This window comes from Lethenteron reissneri, chromosome 9 (assembly GCF_015708825.2).
Source record: "Lethenteron reissneri isolate LAM-NWPU_2019-01 chromosome 9, ASM1570882v1, whole genome shotgun sequence".
Classification (NCBI taxonomy): Eukaryota; Metazoa; Chordata; class Hyperoartia; order Petromyzontiformes; family Petromyzontidae; genus Lethenteron; species Lethenteron reissneri.
Window position 1 is genome coordinate 1,959,444 of NC_083787.1, and position 19,586 is coordinate 1,979,029.

The 19,586-nt window shown below is 45.6% G+C and overlaps 1 protein-coding gene across 5 annotated transcripts in view; it reads right to left on the bottom strand.

The window, feature by feature from the left end:
- LOC133340418 (teashirt homolog 1-like) overlaps positions 1–19,586 on the bottom strand; it is a 107,013-nt gene that overhangs the window by 44,507 nt on the left and 42,920 nt on the right. For all 5 annotated transcript variants that reach the window (XM_061548620.1, XM_061548622.1, XM_061548621.1 and 2 more), the window contains one exon: positions 1,676–5,333. In XM_061548620.1, coding sequence (XP_061404604.1) covers positions 1,681–5,333 — 3,653 coding nt within the window. In that variant the 3' untranslated portion in view covers positions 1,676–1,680. The remainder of the gene's footprint in view (positions 1–1,675; positions 5,334–19,586) is intronic.

Below are 19,586 nucleotides of genomic sequence, written 5' to 3' on the forward strand. Positions count from 1 at the left end.
TTTCATGGCACATGGATAGAAAGTCCAGAGGGATAGTGGCTAAGAGCCGGAAACTGCACTTTGCAACGTCCTAGAATGTGTCTATATGCCGGTCGAGTCACCCTTGTACAAGATAGCGCAATGGGCTGTACACTTCCGATTCCTCCGATTCGGTCCTCTTGACCCTCGCTGATCCACCTGTCCATGTTTAACAATCGTCTCCGCCCAAGTGCACGTGCCGGACGCGCCAGACGACCGGTAAACACGTCCCACCGCGACGCACGGAGCGAGCGCCGCTTCAAATGAAGACAGACGATCTTAATTATGAAAAAAAAACTCGCCACACACATTCGTCAATAACGCTGCGCGAAAAGTAAATTATACACATAATAGGTTAACGTTCCAGGCGATGGGCCTTGCTCATAGCAGAGCGAGAAGAGCAATACTGACGGATGCATGCAGAGTTTGTTGCTTTTGCTCACGCGTCACTCCCAATGCAGTACGACAATTTTGTTTCATTTTAATCAGCGCTAATACACACATGCACGTACACGCACGTAAACGTACGCACGCAAATGCACGTACACGCGCGTAAATGCACGTACACACACAGGCGCGCAAGATCTCGATCTTAATTTGAAGCAAGCAGCGCTATACATCACGTGGAAAGTGTTTACTATTCATCAGGTTCATGCAGCGTGCAACAACTTAATATGCATTTGATCAGGGGAGATTGGTAAAACGTGGAAATGTGGGCGGTGGTGGGGTCAAGGCACGCAGCATAAAATACTGGAATCAAAAATCCCCACAATGTGCACCTCCTGCCATTATAACAATTTAGCGGGGTGCACGCAAAGTCAAGCTCTGGGGCGGAGGCCACCCATTTCCCTTCGATAACAGATGGCACCGATATGAAAATGACTTAAACAAATTATTCAATTCTCGACAATTTTTTTTTCTTGCGTCACGATAATCAAAGGGAGATATAATCTAAGGCAGCAGCAGTGTAAGCAAGTTTGTAAAATAATTCAAGATATTTTTTTTGCTACATTTACAAAAGGGTAAAAACAACAACAAAAATCCCCTAAAACTAATTTAGCGACGCTTAAGTGAATTTGTTTTCGTGCTTACGTGGTTTGTCCCTGCGTGGCGGGGCAGGTGAGAGGTAACGTGAGCCCAGGGTGGGCTATGTGTACCACCAATAGCCCAGCGGTTGTTAACCTCCTTCAAAACTGCATGTCCATTCATTGCGCCCGTGCTTAATTGCAACCGCACACTACTTATTCAGGCTTACAAGGAAAAGCGGCGATTTGTGGTGGGTTTCAATGCTTGTAACGATCACATTTAGCGAGTAGCGAGATTTACCCTGCGTGTGCAGCCCCAATGCACTTAGCGCTTTTATCCGTAACACAAAGAGTAAAAAAAGAGCGTTTGTACAGTTATTCACGTGCTATTTGAGGACTAATTGAGCCAAATACAAATTGAAATATGGGTACAATGTAAGTTTATTCTATCCAAGTTTCGAGAAAGGTAATTTCAACGTTTAGTCAACTTCTTTTCTCTCCCCAAAAATTGTGCACACCGATTTTTTTTACATTTAAAATCTCACGGAGAGGGCGGGAGAATAACCAAAAAGCTTATACGCTGGCCACACTCGCCCACCGCGCTCGCCCCGTCAAACCTTACGGACGCTCACCTGTGCTACGGTTTCTCCAGCTCGGTGACGTACAGCAGGTGATCCTCGGGGGACTTGCCGTGAGCCTTGCTCAGGTGAAGCTTGACGGCGTGGCGGCTCGCAAAGCTGCGACTGCACAGCTTGCACTGCAGCGTCACCCCCGTCACGTCCTCCTCCGAGCCGCCCGCCAGCAGCGACGGGGACCGCGCCAGCGGCAGCTTCGGGAGCATCATCTGCTCGCAGATCTGGTCCGCCGAGAGCCTCGACAGGTCCCTCAGGTGGAAGCCCAGGTGGGTCTCCAGGTGGCTGACGTACGTCGAAGGAGTCCTGAACTGAGAAGCACAGTCGTTGCAGTAGAACACCGGGTGGCCAGTGTCCATGTGCTTCAGGAACTTGGTGCCGCCAGTCCTCCGCAGCTGGTACTTGACGTTGGCCAGCCAGTGGCTGATGGTGGTCATGCCGAGCCCCGTGAACTTGCTGATGTGTGCCCGGTCCTGTGGGCTGAGGTCCGAGATGACGTACTTGCCCTCGGGCGTCTGGTGGAGGCAGGCGACGAACTGCGCCTGCAGGATGAGCAGGTGCTGCGGGTTCCAGTTGGACTGGCGGCCCTTGCGCTTGTGCGTGGAGGACACCTCCTCCACCTCCTCCAGCGTGCTGCTGCTCGCGTCCGTCTCCGAGCGCTCCGAGGTGGTGCTCGCCGGGGTGGGCGGCTTGGGAGTCAGCCGCCCGGTCAGGTTCTTCACCATGTCCGACATGTCCGAGAGCGCGTTCTCCCCCGACGCGGACGGCGACATCAGCACCCCCGGCGACGGCTTCGGGCTCTTTGGCACCTTCTTGGACTTGGTCAGGTCGATGGGCTGATCGAGGTTCGTCTGGTAGTAGCACCTCTCGACCGGGTCCGAGTTTCTGCTCTGCAAGGCGGGCGCTGACACCAGCTTGTCCAGCATGCCGCTGCTCATCTTGTACAGCATCGCCATCGGGTCCGGGACGGGCAGCGGCGGCTTCGATATCTTCCCCAAGTGGAGGTTCATTATCGACTGCAGCGCGCTCAGCGGGTTGACGAGAGACTCCTCCGAAGGGTGGTCAGTGATGATGTTCAAGCTGCTGCTCTTCTCCACCGCGATCTCCTTCTTCACGTTCGTCCCGTTTTTAAAGAGTTCGTTTCTGGCGCTGCCGTTCGCCGAAACTTTCTCCGCAGGTTTTTTGCTCGCGATCTGCTGCCGGAGCTCCCTCTTCGAGTCGTGGCTGTCGTCGCTCCTGCACGGCGAGGAGGCTTCCGAAACCGAGGACGGAGACTTCACCTCCGTCTTGATTTTCTTGCTCTCCACCTTTTTGAGGTTCTCGGAAACCTTCTTGACGAGCTCCTCCATCGCGTGGACGTTGTTCTTGAGCGGTGGCGGCGAGCCGGCGGGCGGCGTCCGGCTGCACGGGACGGGCGCCGCCGAGCCGGCCTTGGGCGCGAGTGGCTTCACGTTGGCCCCGTACGCCGGCTTCAGCGGAGTTTCCTGCGCCGGGTTTTGAATGACGGACTTCACGGCCCCCGGCAGCTGGTACGCGGCGTGGATGCTGGGGTAGCCGCCCCAGGTCGGCGTGCCATTCTGCGCCTTGTTGATGGCCGAAGCCACGGTGTTCTCCAGCGACTTGAGGATGTCCAAGCCTGTCGTGGATGTGTCCTCGAGATCCTCCTCCCGCAGATACTGAGACGAGAGGTCGTAGTCCTTCCTCTCCCTTTTGTCCTTTTTCTCCTTGTCGCTTTTCTCCTTCTCTTCCTTCTTCTCCTCCTCCTCCTCCTCCTGCTGCTGCTGCTCCACCTCCATTTTGAGCTCCTTGTCCTCGATCTTCAGCTCCTCCATGGAGAGCTTCTCGGATGAGTTCACCGGCGACACGGCGGAGGGCGGGGGTGACCTCGCCGGAGATGCCAACGGCTTGACGGGCGAGCTCGGCGGGGACAGCGCCAGCTTCGGCGGAGAGTCGGCGGGACACGGCGCGTGCCGGCCGCTCGCGCCGGGAGGCGACATCACGGGCTGCGCGCTCGTCCTGGACGGGGAGAGAAGCGGTTTGGACGAAGTGCTGGACGGGGAGGAGAGCGGCTTGGCCGGGGAATTCGCCGGGGTTATGTGAGCGTGCGAGATGTTGGTCGGAGGCAACGGGACGGACTGGATTTTCACCTCCGCCAGCGGGTCAAAGATCACGTGCTTTCCCTTCTTAATGTTGGAGTTGGTGACTTTCATGAAGTGTCCCGTCACCATCATGTGGGCGGTGAGCTGCTGCAGCGTGTCGTGGGAGCTGCCGCACTCCATGCACTTCAGAATCTGGGACTTTTTCGCCTCGAACTGCCAAGCGTAGCTGGCGCCATTTTGGTAGCCGTACCGATTGTTGGGCGTCACGTAAGGGTTGGAGGACTTGTGAGACATCCCCGCGGCCGAGTCGGACGAGCCGGTGACCATGTTGGCGGCGCCACCCCGCGTGTCGGGCGTGCTCGCAAGGAGCGGGTCCATGTAAGGCCTCTTCTTCATGGCCGGCGTCAGCTTGGACGACGTCACGGCCGACACGGGCTCCTTGAGCGGAACCTTCTGGTAGTGCTTGGTCTTAATCATGTGCACGCTGAGGTCCTGCAGCGACTCGAAGGAGTGGCCGCAGTACATGCACTTGAGCACCTTCTGCGCCTCCTCTTTGCCCTCCATCTCCATGAGGGAGCGCTTGCGTGGCTTGGACCAGCGCCGCGTGCTGCTGCTGTCCTTGTCGTGGTTGTCGTCCCGGTAGTGCCCCGTCTCGTTCATGTGCACCGTCAGCTCGACGAGCGTGTCGTACGCCGCGCTGCAGTCCTTGCAGCGGAACTTGCTGGCGCCCGTGAAGATGGAGCCGTAGATCTTGCCGCTCTGCCGGTACAGCTGCACGGTGCTGAAGAGGCTCGGCTCGTTGTGATGGTGCGACATGGCGACGGGCATCGTCTGCTGCAGGGACTTTGCCAGCGCCGCCTGGTGCCAGTCGAACCGGTGGTTGGCGGCGTTGCTGGCGCTCGTCGTGCTGCTCGTGCTGCTCGTGCAGCTGTCCGTGTTCACGGTCGTCGTCGTCGCCGCCGCCGTCGCGGTGGAGGCGGCGGCGGCGGCGACGGTGGCGGCGATGGGCTGGTTCAAGCTGTAGCTCAGCGCCGACCAGTAGGGGTTGGCGAGGAGGCTGGCGTACGCTGCCTTCATCTGCGCGAGGCTGTCGGTGGCGTGGCCGATGGGCACCCCGTTCTCCTTCTTCTTCGGCTCCTCCTTGGCGGCGGCGGCGGCGCTCTCGAAGTCGGCCAACCTGTCGCTGGACTCGCTGAACTGCGACTCGCTGTCGGCGTCGCGGCTCGACGTCTCCGCTCTGCTCGGGTCCTGGCAGGGGGGCGGCTGCGGGTGGTCCTTGGCCTCCTCCTTGCGGTCCTCCCGGAGCTCCTCTTTGCGCGAGTCGTCTTTGCGCGAATCGTCCGCCCGCTCGCCGGGCTCCTCGCGGAGCTGCGGATCGTCGCGCTCCTTGTCGCGCCGCTGCTCCTTGAGTTCCTCGCCGGCGTCTTCCTCGCCGAGCTCCTCCTTCATCTCCTCGTCCGTGCACTGGTAGTCGCTGGCCGATCCGTCTTCCGTGTCGGCCCCATCGCCCTCCTCCCTCTCGAACTCCCCAGACTTGAGGTCCTCTTCAGAAAGGTACGCTGCGAAGGACACACGCACGCACGCGCACGTTTAAACGGGCGAAGTTGGGACGTAAGTTCACGTACCAACATCGTTTCTGCAATAAATATTACGCGTATATATATTTAAAATCACTATAAAGCACGATAGTGAATGATAATTCCTCTTGCAAATTATCAATGTTTGGCACGTGTCGTGACGGGTACTGCAAGATCAGACCATGTCCGTCCAGTGCTCAACGAGCTGCATTGGATTCCGGTTTCCGAACGAATACATTGTAAGGTCGCACTCACACACAAAGTGATTGCCACAAATGAGCCACAAATGAGCCACGATCCCTCGCTGATCTCGTCAAGGAGCATACATCATCACGCAAACTCCAGTCATCCTCTCAGCGGAATTTGGCTCGCCATCGAACATGATGATCACTGCATCGTGCGCTTTCAGATGCGCTTCTACAGCCGTCTAGCACGCTCTTCCTTCCGATATTAGGAAGACACTGGAGCTACGCACCTCTAAATCTAGAATGAAAACTAATTTCTGTAGAACTGCTTTTTTGCATTGAGTTTATTGTCCTTCCTCCCTCCCTCCCCCGCAGCTCCGATTGGCACGGCTGGCTACGTATAGTGCCAAAGAAGTTCAACATGCACACGTCCGCACGTAAATGACCAAAGGTTACAAGTGCAGAGCAATGGAAGTGTTCAGGCATGGTTCCAGTCTTTGGAGCAACGCATTATGTAACTGCAGCTGGGTTTAAAGGTAAAGAGGTTAAAACATTACAAAGAGTTAAGAAAAGTACATATCAAATTACAAATGTTTTATGTTCAATTGAAGAGATCTTCCAATCCGCCCCAGTATCCACAATTTAATTACACAGACCTTGAAGGAGCATTTGTCACTAAAAAATCTGATCAAGGAACTGTCAGGTAATGCTGAGCTCTCACTCTGTCAATTATTCACTAATGATGAAGCATTCAGCAGGGCAGTGGGGTGTGCATGGAGAGGCCTGCCTGCTAATCTGCCCTGGGCTGGTCACTGCCTGTCCCTGCGCAGAGGTCATTTAAGTGTCAAATAGACAGGTTCTCAGTGGTATTGCTCACGCCACTGTTCGAAAAGGCAAAAAAAAATCAAATCCGCGTGGCTCCCCTGCTCCTACGGCTCGCCGCGAATTCTCGCGTGGCGTGGCGTGCGTGTGCATGTGCGTGCGTGTGCGTGAATGCGTGCGCGCATGCGTTTTCATGCCGGGAAAACCGAAAGGAAACGCTTTCTTGGAAGAAGAAAAAAAAGTACCCTGCAAAATACTGCATCATCACGGGCGGAAAGAGGTGAGCCAATTTGCGCAACTAATAGCCAAGATTATTTTTGTCAATACAATTTTGTCGCAGTCAATGATTCGGTGGCAGTCATTTGTTCCTCGCTGCTTTCTCCGCCGCCGTCGCAAGGAGCCTTGAACTTGTCTAGATTTGCTCACGTGACAAAACTCTCATCTGACAACCAATCTCGCTTTCTATTTTTGTTTCGCAAATCTCGTTTCCCTATTTGCGGGCACCTTAATTTCCCCATGGCTTGCGAGATATTGCAAGCAAATGCCCTCAAGCACTGCTCTCTTATAAACATACACTTTAATTATTGCCATATTTCGATTATTTGCATATTAACCTAAACTTTTGCAAGAAACGCCGACAGAAACTGGATTCAAAACGTCCACACGATGATGTGGCCTACGCGGTGCTCGGCGACGACTCGTTGTGTGAAGTTAACTCTTCGTGGTTTATTGCGGTGCAGGAACATGCGATGCGTGTTGTAATAAAGCCAAGTGAGAACCCACCGAGTCGGAATATCGCTTTAGCAACAAAAAAGGGACCTCGGATATAATAGCAGACTGGACAGCAAATTAAACGTGAATTGTGAAGAGGGGGTGAAAAGAATATCTGGAGAAAATGTTTTTTTTTATGACAATATAAACTGTTAGTAACACGCGTATTAACAATGGAATTAAATAACAAAAGACAAGTTATTACTTTAATAAAAGTAAAAATCAAGGGTCGGTGATCGCAATACTGTAAGAAGCCAACTGCCAAATTGACTTAGCTATAATAGATGCGTAATCAATGTCCAATTAGTTGTACAGGAGAACCTTGTCTTTGCAAACTTATGGTTCGTATCTTTACAAGAGACTTTCAAGATGTGTACAGAGAATCTTCCTGCGTTGCACCAATCTGTACGTTTTTTTATGTTCTTGATTATATTTTCACCAATTTCCACTTGGGTATTTTAGGCTTTACATTAAAAAAATTGTCTTACAATACCCCAGTAATTAAAATGTATGGCCTGGAAAATGTTAGTGCAGCAGTTTGCTCTAAAGATCGACTTTTACCACAGCGCAGCGTTTATCCTGTTCAAGCAAGGAGATGTCCTATACTTTAGACTCCAATCGTGTTTTTGTATTGTTTGTTGTTGTAACAAGACAGAGGCTCAAAAGAAAGCTGTCTCTGGTGTGGACCAATCAGTTTCAAGGACAATGCATATATTATCAGAGTATCTTTTTTGTTTGCATTCTGACCACAAGTACTGTGGTTAATGCAGACACGATTCCTTGTAAAAGGTTTCAGTTTGGTGTTTAACAACTTAAAACACCTGTTTTGTTGCCAGAAAAAAAAGGAAAAACCTATTTTCATGTTTTGACTTGCTCCTTCTGGACATGTGTGAAAAAGAGCTTTATAGTTCGATTTAAAGCTTTCGTGACTGCAGGGATTCGTCTTCTTGGTTCTTTCGGTAAAGTCACGTAGAATGGAAGTAATAAAATAATAAAAATAAATTATATTATTTTATTATGTTTTATCTTTATTATTTTATTATTTCCATTCTACGTGACTTTACCAAAATAACCAAGAAGGAGAGCTTTATATTTCGATTTAAAGCTTTCGTGACTGCAGGGATTCATCTTCTTGGTTCTTTTGGTAAAGTCACGTAGAAGGGAAGTAATAAAATAATAAAAATAAAACATAATAAAATAATTCTCACGACGTTTCGGCCACAACGCAAGCAGCCGTCCTCAGGTGAACTTTACCGAAAGAACCAAGAAGATGAAGAGCTTTATAGTTCATCGGATTCCTCCAGTATAAATAAATATTCCGATGATTCAGCCCAGCATCCCTCTGGGTCAACATGAGTGACAGTTTGTGGGGAAGTGAAGAACAGTTATCCCAATGTAGAGCACTCTCCTCTGTCATCGTCACGTGGAATGTTACAGCGTTGACTCATGTGAGATGACCACTGTCTGAATACTCATATGGGCAACAAATCACTTAGACAGATTTTTTTTGTTAAGCATTTGTTTAATAAAGCAACGTCCGGAATGGGGTTTTGAGCCCTCTCGGTCTCTTCAGCAAAGCCGGCTTGTTAAACAAAATGCTGCTGGATTACCAGATGTTGTTGGCGAGAGCACCCCATGTAAAATAATGGAACCCGTCCAAGCCAAAAAAGCAACACTATACACAATCTCATTATACGTTTCCATGGAGTTTTATGGGTAAAAACGAATATAAGCAGAACTCCATCCTGAGTCCCCACATAAAGATAAAACACGTTATTTGTAACCATCACGCAAACTCCGATAATACTCGCAGCGGCTTTTGGTTAACCATCGAACAGAGACGGTCACAGCATCGCACGCTTTCAGATGCGCTTCTGCGGCCGTCTGGAACGCCCTTCCTTCCGATATTAGGAAGCCACTGGAGCTATGCACTTTTCAAACAACTGCTTTTGTGTTTAGTTTGTTGTCCTTTCCCCGCACCTCCGATTAGCACGGTTGGCTACGGTACGATCCGAAATGAGTCCAACATACACACATACAAATGATTGGCTTTCCACACCAATATTCTGAAGCAGCATGTCGTCAGCAGTGAACACGACACTCACCACCAGGTAAATAAGTTACGAATGATGTGAGATGGCTGAAGGTTTCAATTGTAACAGGAAATTATCTTGGTAAAAAAAAACCCACAGCAATTTAACCATCTCTTCACTCATTATTTGCATTTTTCCCTTCTTGATTGTTATCCTGTTTGAAAAAAGTTAATGATTCAAAAACCCACAACGTCTTAATAATTAACCAAAACACAATGAAAACACCATAAAACTTTAACTCAACTATAGTTATAGACAAAGTGCCAATGGGCACACAGTTTTCAAGAGAGACCAACTATTTTACAACCAAGATGCACAGAAACCAGACCAGCACCAGCAGCACCAGCACCAGCAGCACCAGCAGCACTACCAGCACCACCAGCAGCACTACCAGCAGCACCAGCAGCACCACCAGCATCAACTAACCAGCCATGTGGCAATAGTTGCTGTCAGAGCGCTGTGTCTTACTGTATGATAATGATGCATGATTGGTATGAGGCGGAGGAGGAGATGGCAAAACACTCAAGAATGCCTGAGTACACATGTGGTGCAGGAAAGAAAAACAAAATGTTTTGGGAGTTTGACATTTTTAAGCACATTTCTACACCAATGTAAAGTAAAAAAAACTCGACACAAAGTCAGTTAAAAGTGGGCCCCAAAAAGAATCAAGTGGGCCGGCCCACCCCCCCCCCAAACAAAAAATGCACACCAGGTGTGATTTTTCAAGATCCGTTTACGTTAACAAATCAAAGACGATGCTGTGTACATGCAAGGCAGGAGGTCAAACTGTTGTGGGAAGGAGACTTAATCTTAAGGTCAGGCGAACCTAGTTCCTGGCTTATATAACGCCAAGCCTTATTTCACGTGGTCACACAACAGGGGGTGGGGGCGGGTCAATAAATATGAATTTGGCCAACGAATAAATTACCCAAAATGCACCCGATATTGTCACGCGTGTCTTGGGAAAGCCATCCAATAGTTGTGGCCAGGTTGTCATAGACTGCTGTGGGGCTCTGTGGTGGTGGTGGTGGTGGTGGCCGTCAGCAGGTGGCGGTGCAGCGAAATCACGGTTGTATGCCACCGCAATTTTTGCTCCCCCACCTTCACAAAAACCCTGACTGTCGAATCACGGTGGAAGTGTGGTCCAATAACTCCCAAGAGCTACGGGGAATGGGGGAAGCCCTGATCCAGAAGATCACGGTAAAAGTGTGGTCCAATAACTCCCAAGACCCACGGGGAATGGGGAAGCCCTGATGCAGCAGAACACGGTGGAAGTGTGGTCCAATAACTACCAAGACCCACGGGGAATGGGGAAGCCCTGATGCAGCAGAACACGGTGGAAGTGTGGTCCAATAACTACCAAGACCCACGGGGCATGGGGAAGCTCTGGTCCAGCAGATCACGGTGGAAGTGTGGTCCAATAACTCCCAAGACCTACGGGGCATGGAGGAAGCCCTGATCCAACAGTGGTTTAACAAAAAAGGGCAGTAAGCGTACACACTGCACAAATATCAACAAAGAGTACTTGAACGGAATTGAGCATTGAATACTTTTAACACCCTGCGTCATTTCCCTCGTACTAAAATATTAATGTTAGCCCATCACACCCGTGCTGTTTTAAGCTTGGAAATAGTTTTGCCATCCATTACCCACACGTGATTCTGAGGTAATCCAGCCGAATTTATTTTACAACGCACACACTGTGGTAACAGCACACGGTAACGGTTCAACAAGCAAGGGAAAATAATCAGGAACTAAAAAAGTACAGGATTTTCAACTCCAGCCCTTGGGGACCATGAGGAGGAAGATCCCCTTGGTTTTAAGTCAACATCTGTACAATAAAGAGTCAAAGTGATTTCTTGAGCATTGAGGAAGTGCTCATCTCCTTTTGGCAGTCCGTGACGCAGTGGTGGAAATTCCACATTCCTATACCAGGGGCGAGATAATCCATACGACATCCTCTGCTGACTTCCCCACAAAGTGGTGTCAATTTTATCGACCCCCAGAGGGATGATGAGCTCAGTGAACCCCCCAACCAGAATTTGAACTCACAACTTTCCAGATTGCGAACAGCTCGTTAAGACTGCTGAGTCGCTTGGCTAGTCATAAATAAATTATATGTGAATAATGGCCATGACAGACACGTCCAGTATATAAAATCACAACAGTGTCTTTATCTGTTTAACATGTAGACTTCTGTGACCAATATCATCCACAAAACAGGTTTTCTTGGGTTAGATTGAGTAAATATAAATGTGTCGTTAAACCCGCCACCACCCGACACAGCCAATTAGTAAGGTTTGTTACGTAAACAGAACATGCCAATTCATTACTTGTACAGCACACCGGTGTGTTAGAGAGTAAATCCACAGCATCATTAACTAGCATCAGGCAAGCTGTAATTACTGGCGAAACGTCGTACTCAGATTATAAATGTTGTGTATTTACTCTCCAACACACCGGTGTGATGTACCAGTAACGAATTGGCACGTTCGGTTTATGTTACTGATTGGCTGTGTCGGGTGGTGGCGGTTTAACGACACATTTATTTTCATGCGATCTAACCCAAAAAACCCTGTATTATGGAGTGTCTTTACCTGTAACAGACTTGGAGAGAATAGTGGTGTTGACCTTTGACCTTTTTATGTAAAGTATAATCCAGACCCAGAGTGCCTTAGACTGGATTATGCCTCTATAGCCCCCTGGACATGGTGAATTATGCCAATACTCTATAACCGACTGGACATGGCAAGGAGTAGAAGCAATATTCTTTGGGTCTTTCGGTAAAGTCACGTAGATAGGTTCAAAGAAAATAACAAAAAACGACGACGTTTCGATCGCAACACAAGCGGTGACGACGATCGCTCGTGTTGCCATCGAAACGTCGCAGTTTTTTGATATTTTCTTTGAACCTATCTACGTGACTTTACCGAAAGACCCACAGAATATGAATTCCTGCAGTCACGAAAGCTTTAAGTCAAGTATGAGCAATATTAAGAGCGCACATGCTTATACAGGAATTAAGCTATTTTGTCATATTTTACCTTCACCTTTAACATCTTTGATGTTAACAAAAAAAATTGCTCACTGCCTTCAATGGCCTTTCATACCACACTAATAATAGACGGGTACAATGATTTGAACTGCTTTACATCATTGGGTGAGGCAGTTTATTTACATTACCTTTATCTCCAGATTATATTGAAATTTATAAATGACGATTACTAGTAATAAAAAAGGATATAATTTTAATTGATTAATCACCGCCACGCTTCTATTTAGTTACAAACATCTGATATTCCGCATTTTAAATAATTAAACTACAGGACGTTCGCTGTAAAAATATTATAGACGTCAAGCAATCGGTGTGGGCTAGGCCTGCCATTTAATAATGGAATTTAAGATTCTAAATCTAAGCGCCACACTTTGATAAATTACACGTCCATTATTAAAACACTCCGACATTTGTGTGCTAATGAATTACATCTTACATTTCACACAGCAAAAATCAGGAGCATAAAACCACCATTAATCTTAAACAGATACAGCAAACCAACCTGGAACCAGTCAAGCCGACGCGCTTCGTATACATTGCCCTCTTGTGCAGTGACCGACCTACCATCAAAACCCTTTAACGCTACACCCAAATGTTTCTGTGGCAATGAGAGCTCAGGGCTCATTTCTGTTTACCTTTTTTTCCGCAGGACTAATGGGATAGAAATTTAATCCATCTGTTGACTTTGGCCGAGAATATACTTTTCTACGCTCATTGCAGGCTCGGCTCACGAGCGAGGGTTAGGTAAGACCTGAGCGAGGTTAAGCAGATCCGGGGTGGTGTGTGCCTGTCGCGATGCAGTAAGGGGGTTTGTTATCGGCTGCGCAGTCACAGGAGCTCGGTTGCAGATCACTTTGACAATGCCCCACTGCATCCAAGCCTAATCAAGCCGGGATAATTAGTCTCATAAGAACACATTTCCACTGTCAGCGTGTAAGGAGTCGGCTCGAAGATCAGAGGCGTAAATATCATGCGTTGCCACAGCTGGTCCAGGGATGGCAACTGGACTTTATTTCTAGACACGCGGGCCAGGGTTATGAGGATAGCGCCAACTCGAGTAGGAAAGGAAACATTGTTTCTCAACCGCAGGGAAAAAAAGGTAACTTTTTTTTATTCATTATCTCCGCGTATTTGTGTTTAACCTCAACAACGCGGTGTGACATTTTCTGTGTGATTAACGAGTGTCGCCGGGATGATGGTTATATAATGAAATAATTGAATCGCATGTATTGCCAAAAGCGTGCTTTGTTGTGTTATTTAGAAACACGAACAAGCCACCGTGCCGATATTCACACGCAATGCTCATGGAACTTCTCACTGTTATATTGAAGCTTGTTTACGGAGCTGGGCTGCAACCCAAATGCTCGTGGCATTACAAAAGTAATGCACAATCATAGTTTACGGTGCCATTATGCAAGCGGCAACCTGATATTTCAGTAACAAGGATTTGCCTGCCATGTGTTTGAGCCTTTCAGCACTACTGCATGTGGTGCGCTGAGTTATTCGAGGGGCGGGAAGGGTCGAACTTTCCTCATAAAGTACTGTACTATGAGCAACAAGCACAACCTGTACACGACATCAGGTCACGATGATGTGCTTCTTAACAGCAACAAGAGAATTGAAAGATAATTAAAGTGCTGTCAAGGAATAAAAATAAGAATGCAAGCCATCAAAAATATTCCTGAGGCCCGTTGTTGACAATAAACGAGCCTAATACTTGTGACATGCGGTATATGGTGTGCAATTATCAGTGACAATTAACAAAAATGTGGAGTGGTTAAATTTTGTCAATGTATGAATCAAAGCAATTTTGCTTATTACCCTACTTGTAGTAATTAAAATGAGACTAGGTCACAAATAGTCTTTCTAAGATGTGGGTAAAACCTGTGGATCATAATTATTCGATTTTGATTTTGTCATGACATGTTTTAGTTGGGCATTGAAAAAAAAACAGAACTATCATGAATGGATTGATAGCACTTTGGCAGAGATTGGACATGTCACTTCCACCATGTGCTGAATGTACAGATGGCACTCCCTATAGGATTACAGCAGTGGCCCAACAAGTTGACCATGACTTGATATTTGAACATATCAAGTAGTGTATTGTGTGCCAACCCTTAAACCTACTGAACTGTATTTGGTCAAAAATCCAGTGAGATTTTTAAAAAACCACTGTTAGCTCTCGAAACCTCCCCCCGCCTGTCCCATTAAAAGAGACACAAAGTAAAGGCGGGAACTCTTTCCCATACAGATGGAATGGATCAAAATGACATCGCAGCCTGCTAGCCTAACACTGACTTAAGTATCTGGAGACTATATTATTTAACAATTTTATTTTCTCTATAATTTAAATCCGGCATAAAACTACACCCATAATCCAAACGTCGTCTACTCTGAAGTCAGCCTACAGTTTTAGGCCTTTGGTTTTTTTTTGGCGAGAATAAAAATCACGAGTGATTTGTGAGCGCGTGAAATGTGTTATCAAATTGGATGAAGAACATCTCGTGATACGATTCCCAAAGACAACGAGATTCGCCCAATCCTTAAAATTTTAAGTACATTTTTATACAATGCAAAAAAAAGTCTTCGTATGTTGGCACAAGAGGGAGAAATCACTCAGCGAGAGATAACTGCATGAAAAGGAGTGCTTATCTACAATTTACTAGCATCTCAAACTATAGCATATCCTATGGTAAAAAAAAAACTTAGTACATGTAATTTTTATTTAATGCTACTATTAGATATGGAATGAGAAGCATTCAGTTGCACACGATATTACAACCTGTCAAATCAAGTCAAAACATGTCATCGTTTTTAAAATTATAACCATCTTGCATTCACGACAAACTACTGCTTGGGCTGAGAGAAGAAAAAAAGTATTTTTTTACGTTAAAGTTGATTCTTATTTACAATTTTACGATGACCCAGATTCAATAGTATGAAATGCTTCTGAAAAGCTTGCAGCTCCACCGCTAATTTGTTTAAAAATAGCGATGGTTACATTTTTATTTTACGTTGCTCAAACTAAGAACATTGCGTGTTTATACATTTGAAAAATATTAAAGATGCGGTAACAAAAAAGGGGGTACAGAAAAACAAATTAGTTAATTTCCAGAAAAAAAAATAGAATACACTATAGATGGAGAAATTATATATGGTGCATTTGCCTCACACAAGCAATTAAAAAGCAAAACACACGACAAACAGATTTACATGCATCTGACCCAACCAAATCAGCACCGCGCTACATCATCAGACATGGTAAATTGCAAGCACATTCTCCGAGTGGCTTCGCAGTTCATCCTGAGCTGTAATATTCTTATGCGGGCAGAACCATTAATATTTAAATTTACATAATGAGTTGAATAATTTGCATTGGGGGAAAAAAAAGGGTGGGTGGAATGGATTTAAAAATCACATGACTGGTGAGAAATTAAACAGAACCCCGTGTGCTGTATATCAAACCGGCGCCACACCAGTTGGATGAAAAAAAGATTAAAGCAGCTGTCCTTTATTTTGTTAAAGCCCTCAAATCAAATTTAAAATTATGCCATTAATAAGTTATATCTCTTTGCAATGATGTGAATCAACCAATTTTGATGGAAAAAAAGAAATGAAAGTTTTTTTTAATGAAAAAAGCAAGTGGTTACGAAAGTCAAGAAGGAGCAAAATGTGTATATTTTAATGATTCCCCTGGGAAATGAAAACTGCAAGTGTTAGAACAAAGTTCAACAAACAGATAGAACTAAGGCCCTTCTGAATTTATTTTCCACATTACCCTAAATCCACCCATCAGTCTTAGGTTATGGAAAATATAAACCACGGCTATGCATGCAGAGCTGCCTGTAATTAAGTATAAGGGTAAAGAAAATGGTTGTAGATTCTTACACATGCCTACGTGTCACCTTTGACAATGAGTCTTCCCGTGGTGATTAAATTAATTTTGTTTAGACGATTGCTAAAATCTCAAGAAAATGAGAAAATAAATTATATAACCCTATCTCCCCAAGGTTGTGGGCGATATGGAGATTTAAAAGCATTGTGTTAAAAAAAAAGACATCGCCATGAACACTAGTGCATCCATAATACACCATCTCCAAGGACTGCACAGTAAGCTTGCATAACAATAATATAATTGAGACGAGAATGTGACATGTTTAATGTGACATATGCATGCACGCATCTGTGGCTAATGTGACATACTGTATGTATGGGCTTCGTATAAATTTAAAGGTATGCTAATATTACCCCAAGTTGCCAAAATCAGCCGAATAATTATAATGGTTGGGTTCAGAGATTCACTGAAATATGAGAAGCCCTACAGAAACATAAGATCAATGCAATGACCTTGTTTCTGTCAAAAAAAATAAATTGGCACACGTTACGCCGCTTTATGATATTACACGCTGGTCAAAATTTCTTCGCAATTTATATAGCGCGAATAAAAAAAATGTTCAGCCATGTTAGTATCGCAGAAATATTAATTTTTTGATTTTACGCATTTTTAGCGTGCTTGTGAAAGTCCAATGCAACACATGTCATGATTAAAAAGCCACGGCCGAAGACATTTTTCGTCGAGTGCAAAATATATACGCACACGTGTACAAATATTGTGTACTGTACATACATACAATCTGCATATCCTTTGATCATACGATCCATAGCCTTCTCCAAATGTGATCCCCCTGATGATTGTATAGCAACATGCTGGGGGTTCTTATAAGAGTGGGAAACCAGAACAAGCATCAAGACAACGGCTCCGGATCATTCGTGAAAATAACAAACACATGCACAGCAACAACCACACACATGGCTGTACCATGTAAATGTATGAACGTACAAAGACACGCGCGCGACGTGTACACGGAACAATTTATACGAAGCTCGGTTAAGCACGAAGAACAAATAAATATCGACATAATATAGTGTTATGTACCCTTATGCATACCAATGTCACAATGCTATGACAGCACTGTACTGTGTAGAACTTATATACGGCTACCTTGAGGCACAAGAAAGTCGACAAACGGTCAGAGGACCTTTAAATTGCCGAGTGAGTCGTGTTGAAACTGCAGGATGAGTCTTTGGGCGCTGGGCACAGTGGGTAAAATGCACTCGGTTCCACAATGCACCGCTGCTGCTGCTGCAGATAGCAATCTCTTTGACGACATAATATAACGACAACAGACACCAATATTGTAATCACTGCTCCCCCGCGATAAGTGACTCGCATGTTTCCTTGCCATCACCAGCACACAGTATATGAAGGTATGTGACAATTATTCAGTTATAATTGGTTGCATGAATACACCATAAACATTTCAGATTTTTTTGCAGATGTCACGATAGTTTTTTTTGCAGACACTCTTTGATTCCACGACCTTTTCAAGAAATGGCCTCTGTATTCTCACAAAACACTCATGAACCTATTCCGCTGATATTTGGCCACCATTAGCAAGTTCACATCTCCCTGCAGAACACTGCCAACATGCGCCGTGCTGAAAAGGGGGCTGCCACATGCGAGAAAAGGAAGCCTTCTATGAAGCATGCACATTAATAACAGTCCCGTTGTAACAAGAGGGAGAGGCCTTCATTCAGCAGTGGATGGATCATGGCTGGTGATTATTATGATGATAAATCCAATTGAGTGTAGCGGTGCCACACTGCTTAGCAGACTATGCGATAAACCCAGCGTACTTGAGTTAAATTGCTGGCCATGGCTAACATCAGTGATGGGTGAAATCAGCGGAGATTTCACTCATCAGTGGTGGGTGAAATCTCAAACAATGTCAAGCCCCCCCCCCCCCCACTCAGGGTCACGGCTTGACACTGAGTGGCAGAGGCCTTCATCCAACAGTGAATTGACAAAGAGAAAATTATTAATTTATTATTTAATGAAGTACACTTCAAGAGCAACACCTTTAGTGCAAAAAAAAATCTACCTGCAATTAAGAGTATGTAAAATCCAGATGTCACCGTTCTATTCATCATTAGCTTGTATGATTGTCCTGCTGGCAATGCTGTCACCATTAATGCAGTGCACAGATGTTTTTTGATTGGCGCAGCATAGGGCTTCATTTTGGCCAGAACTGTCCAGGGCTGAGCTCTAGAAAATAACCCCCCCCCCTGCCCCCCACCCTCCCGCTGTCGGGGATGGGGCGAGGTTTGAGAGTTGTGGCCAGGGAGGTTTTGGGGACCCCATGAGAGATTGAGCTCTGGGTACATCACAGAATGAGTGAGGGGAAACCGTTCGCCTTCCTATATGCATTTGCAACTCTCTTTGGAATGCTCAAATGTGTAATATGCACGCCCGTATTCATATTGGGCTCTAATAAATGCTGAATTTACATGCACTTGACAGTTTTTATTTGCTTTACTTGCATCACACGCTGCTCAAACAAATGCACGATGCTTAGATTATATGTATATTTTATAAGTACAACTCTGCGAATATTGTACCTTGCGTAAAAAATATCCAAATTATGCAAACATTTCATTTTTAACAAAACCTTCAAACGATTAAGCATAACAAAAATTATCTCACTGGTATAATGGCGATGCAACGATTTAATGTTCCAGACTTTATTTAAATAGTGTATTTTGATATTTAAATTATTTACGGTTTACATTTGTATTGTATTTGGTAATTCACCGTATGCATTGGTTATATGAGTGCTTATGTGTAATCCACTCTCTTCGTTTAATAGTTTAAATGTATTGCTATAACAGCCTTTATATTGTTAATAGTGGTTAACTGAAAGATTAGTTATATTGGAAAAAATATATAACAATATTAATTAATCAAACAATTAAACCCGATTACAACTAATATTATTCTTGTTTTCCCCACCTCAGGCAAAAATATATATAAGTAATAGATCTCCCTGCCTTTAATAGCAGTACATGTAAATCTTACTTTTAAACCGATTGACAAAAACTTAGTTTACATGGCTGTATAACAAATAAAAAAAATGTCCAACGTCACACTTTTTTTCGGGTAAAAAAATTGAAGGTCAAAATGTCCCCCAATAACTCTAATTCCTCTGCGATTGCATCTGCAATGTCTCTTGAACGGTTGGCGCAATACTGTATTTGTCAAAAAAAAGTGTCACAGTCAGTCCAGTGCCACACAACCACGAGATGATATCACAATGCCCAGTGGATGGTCATGTGGGCTATGGTGGCCCGGCCTAAAGGATACTTGCACGGAGTATCCCTCAAGGTGCTAGCTTATTATTCTGGAGTGGCAGTAGCACATCCCCTATCGTGTCGAGGGTATCAAACGTTCGTTTATTAAAATGTAAGA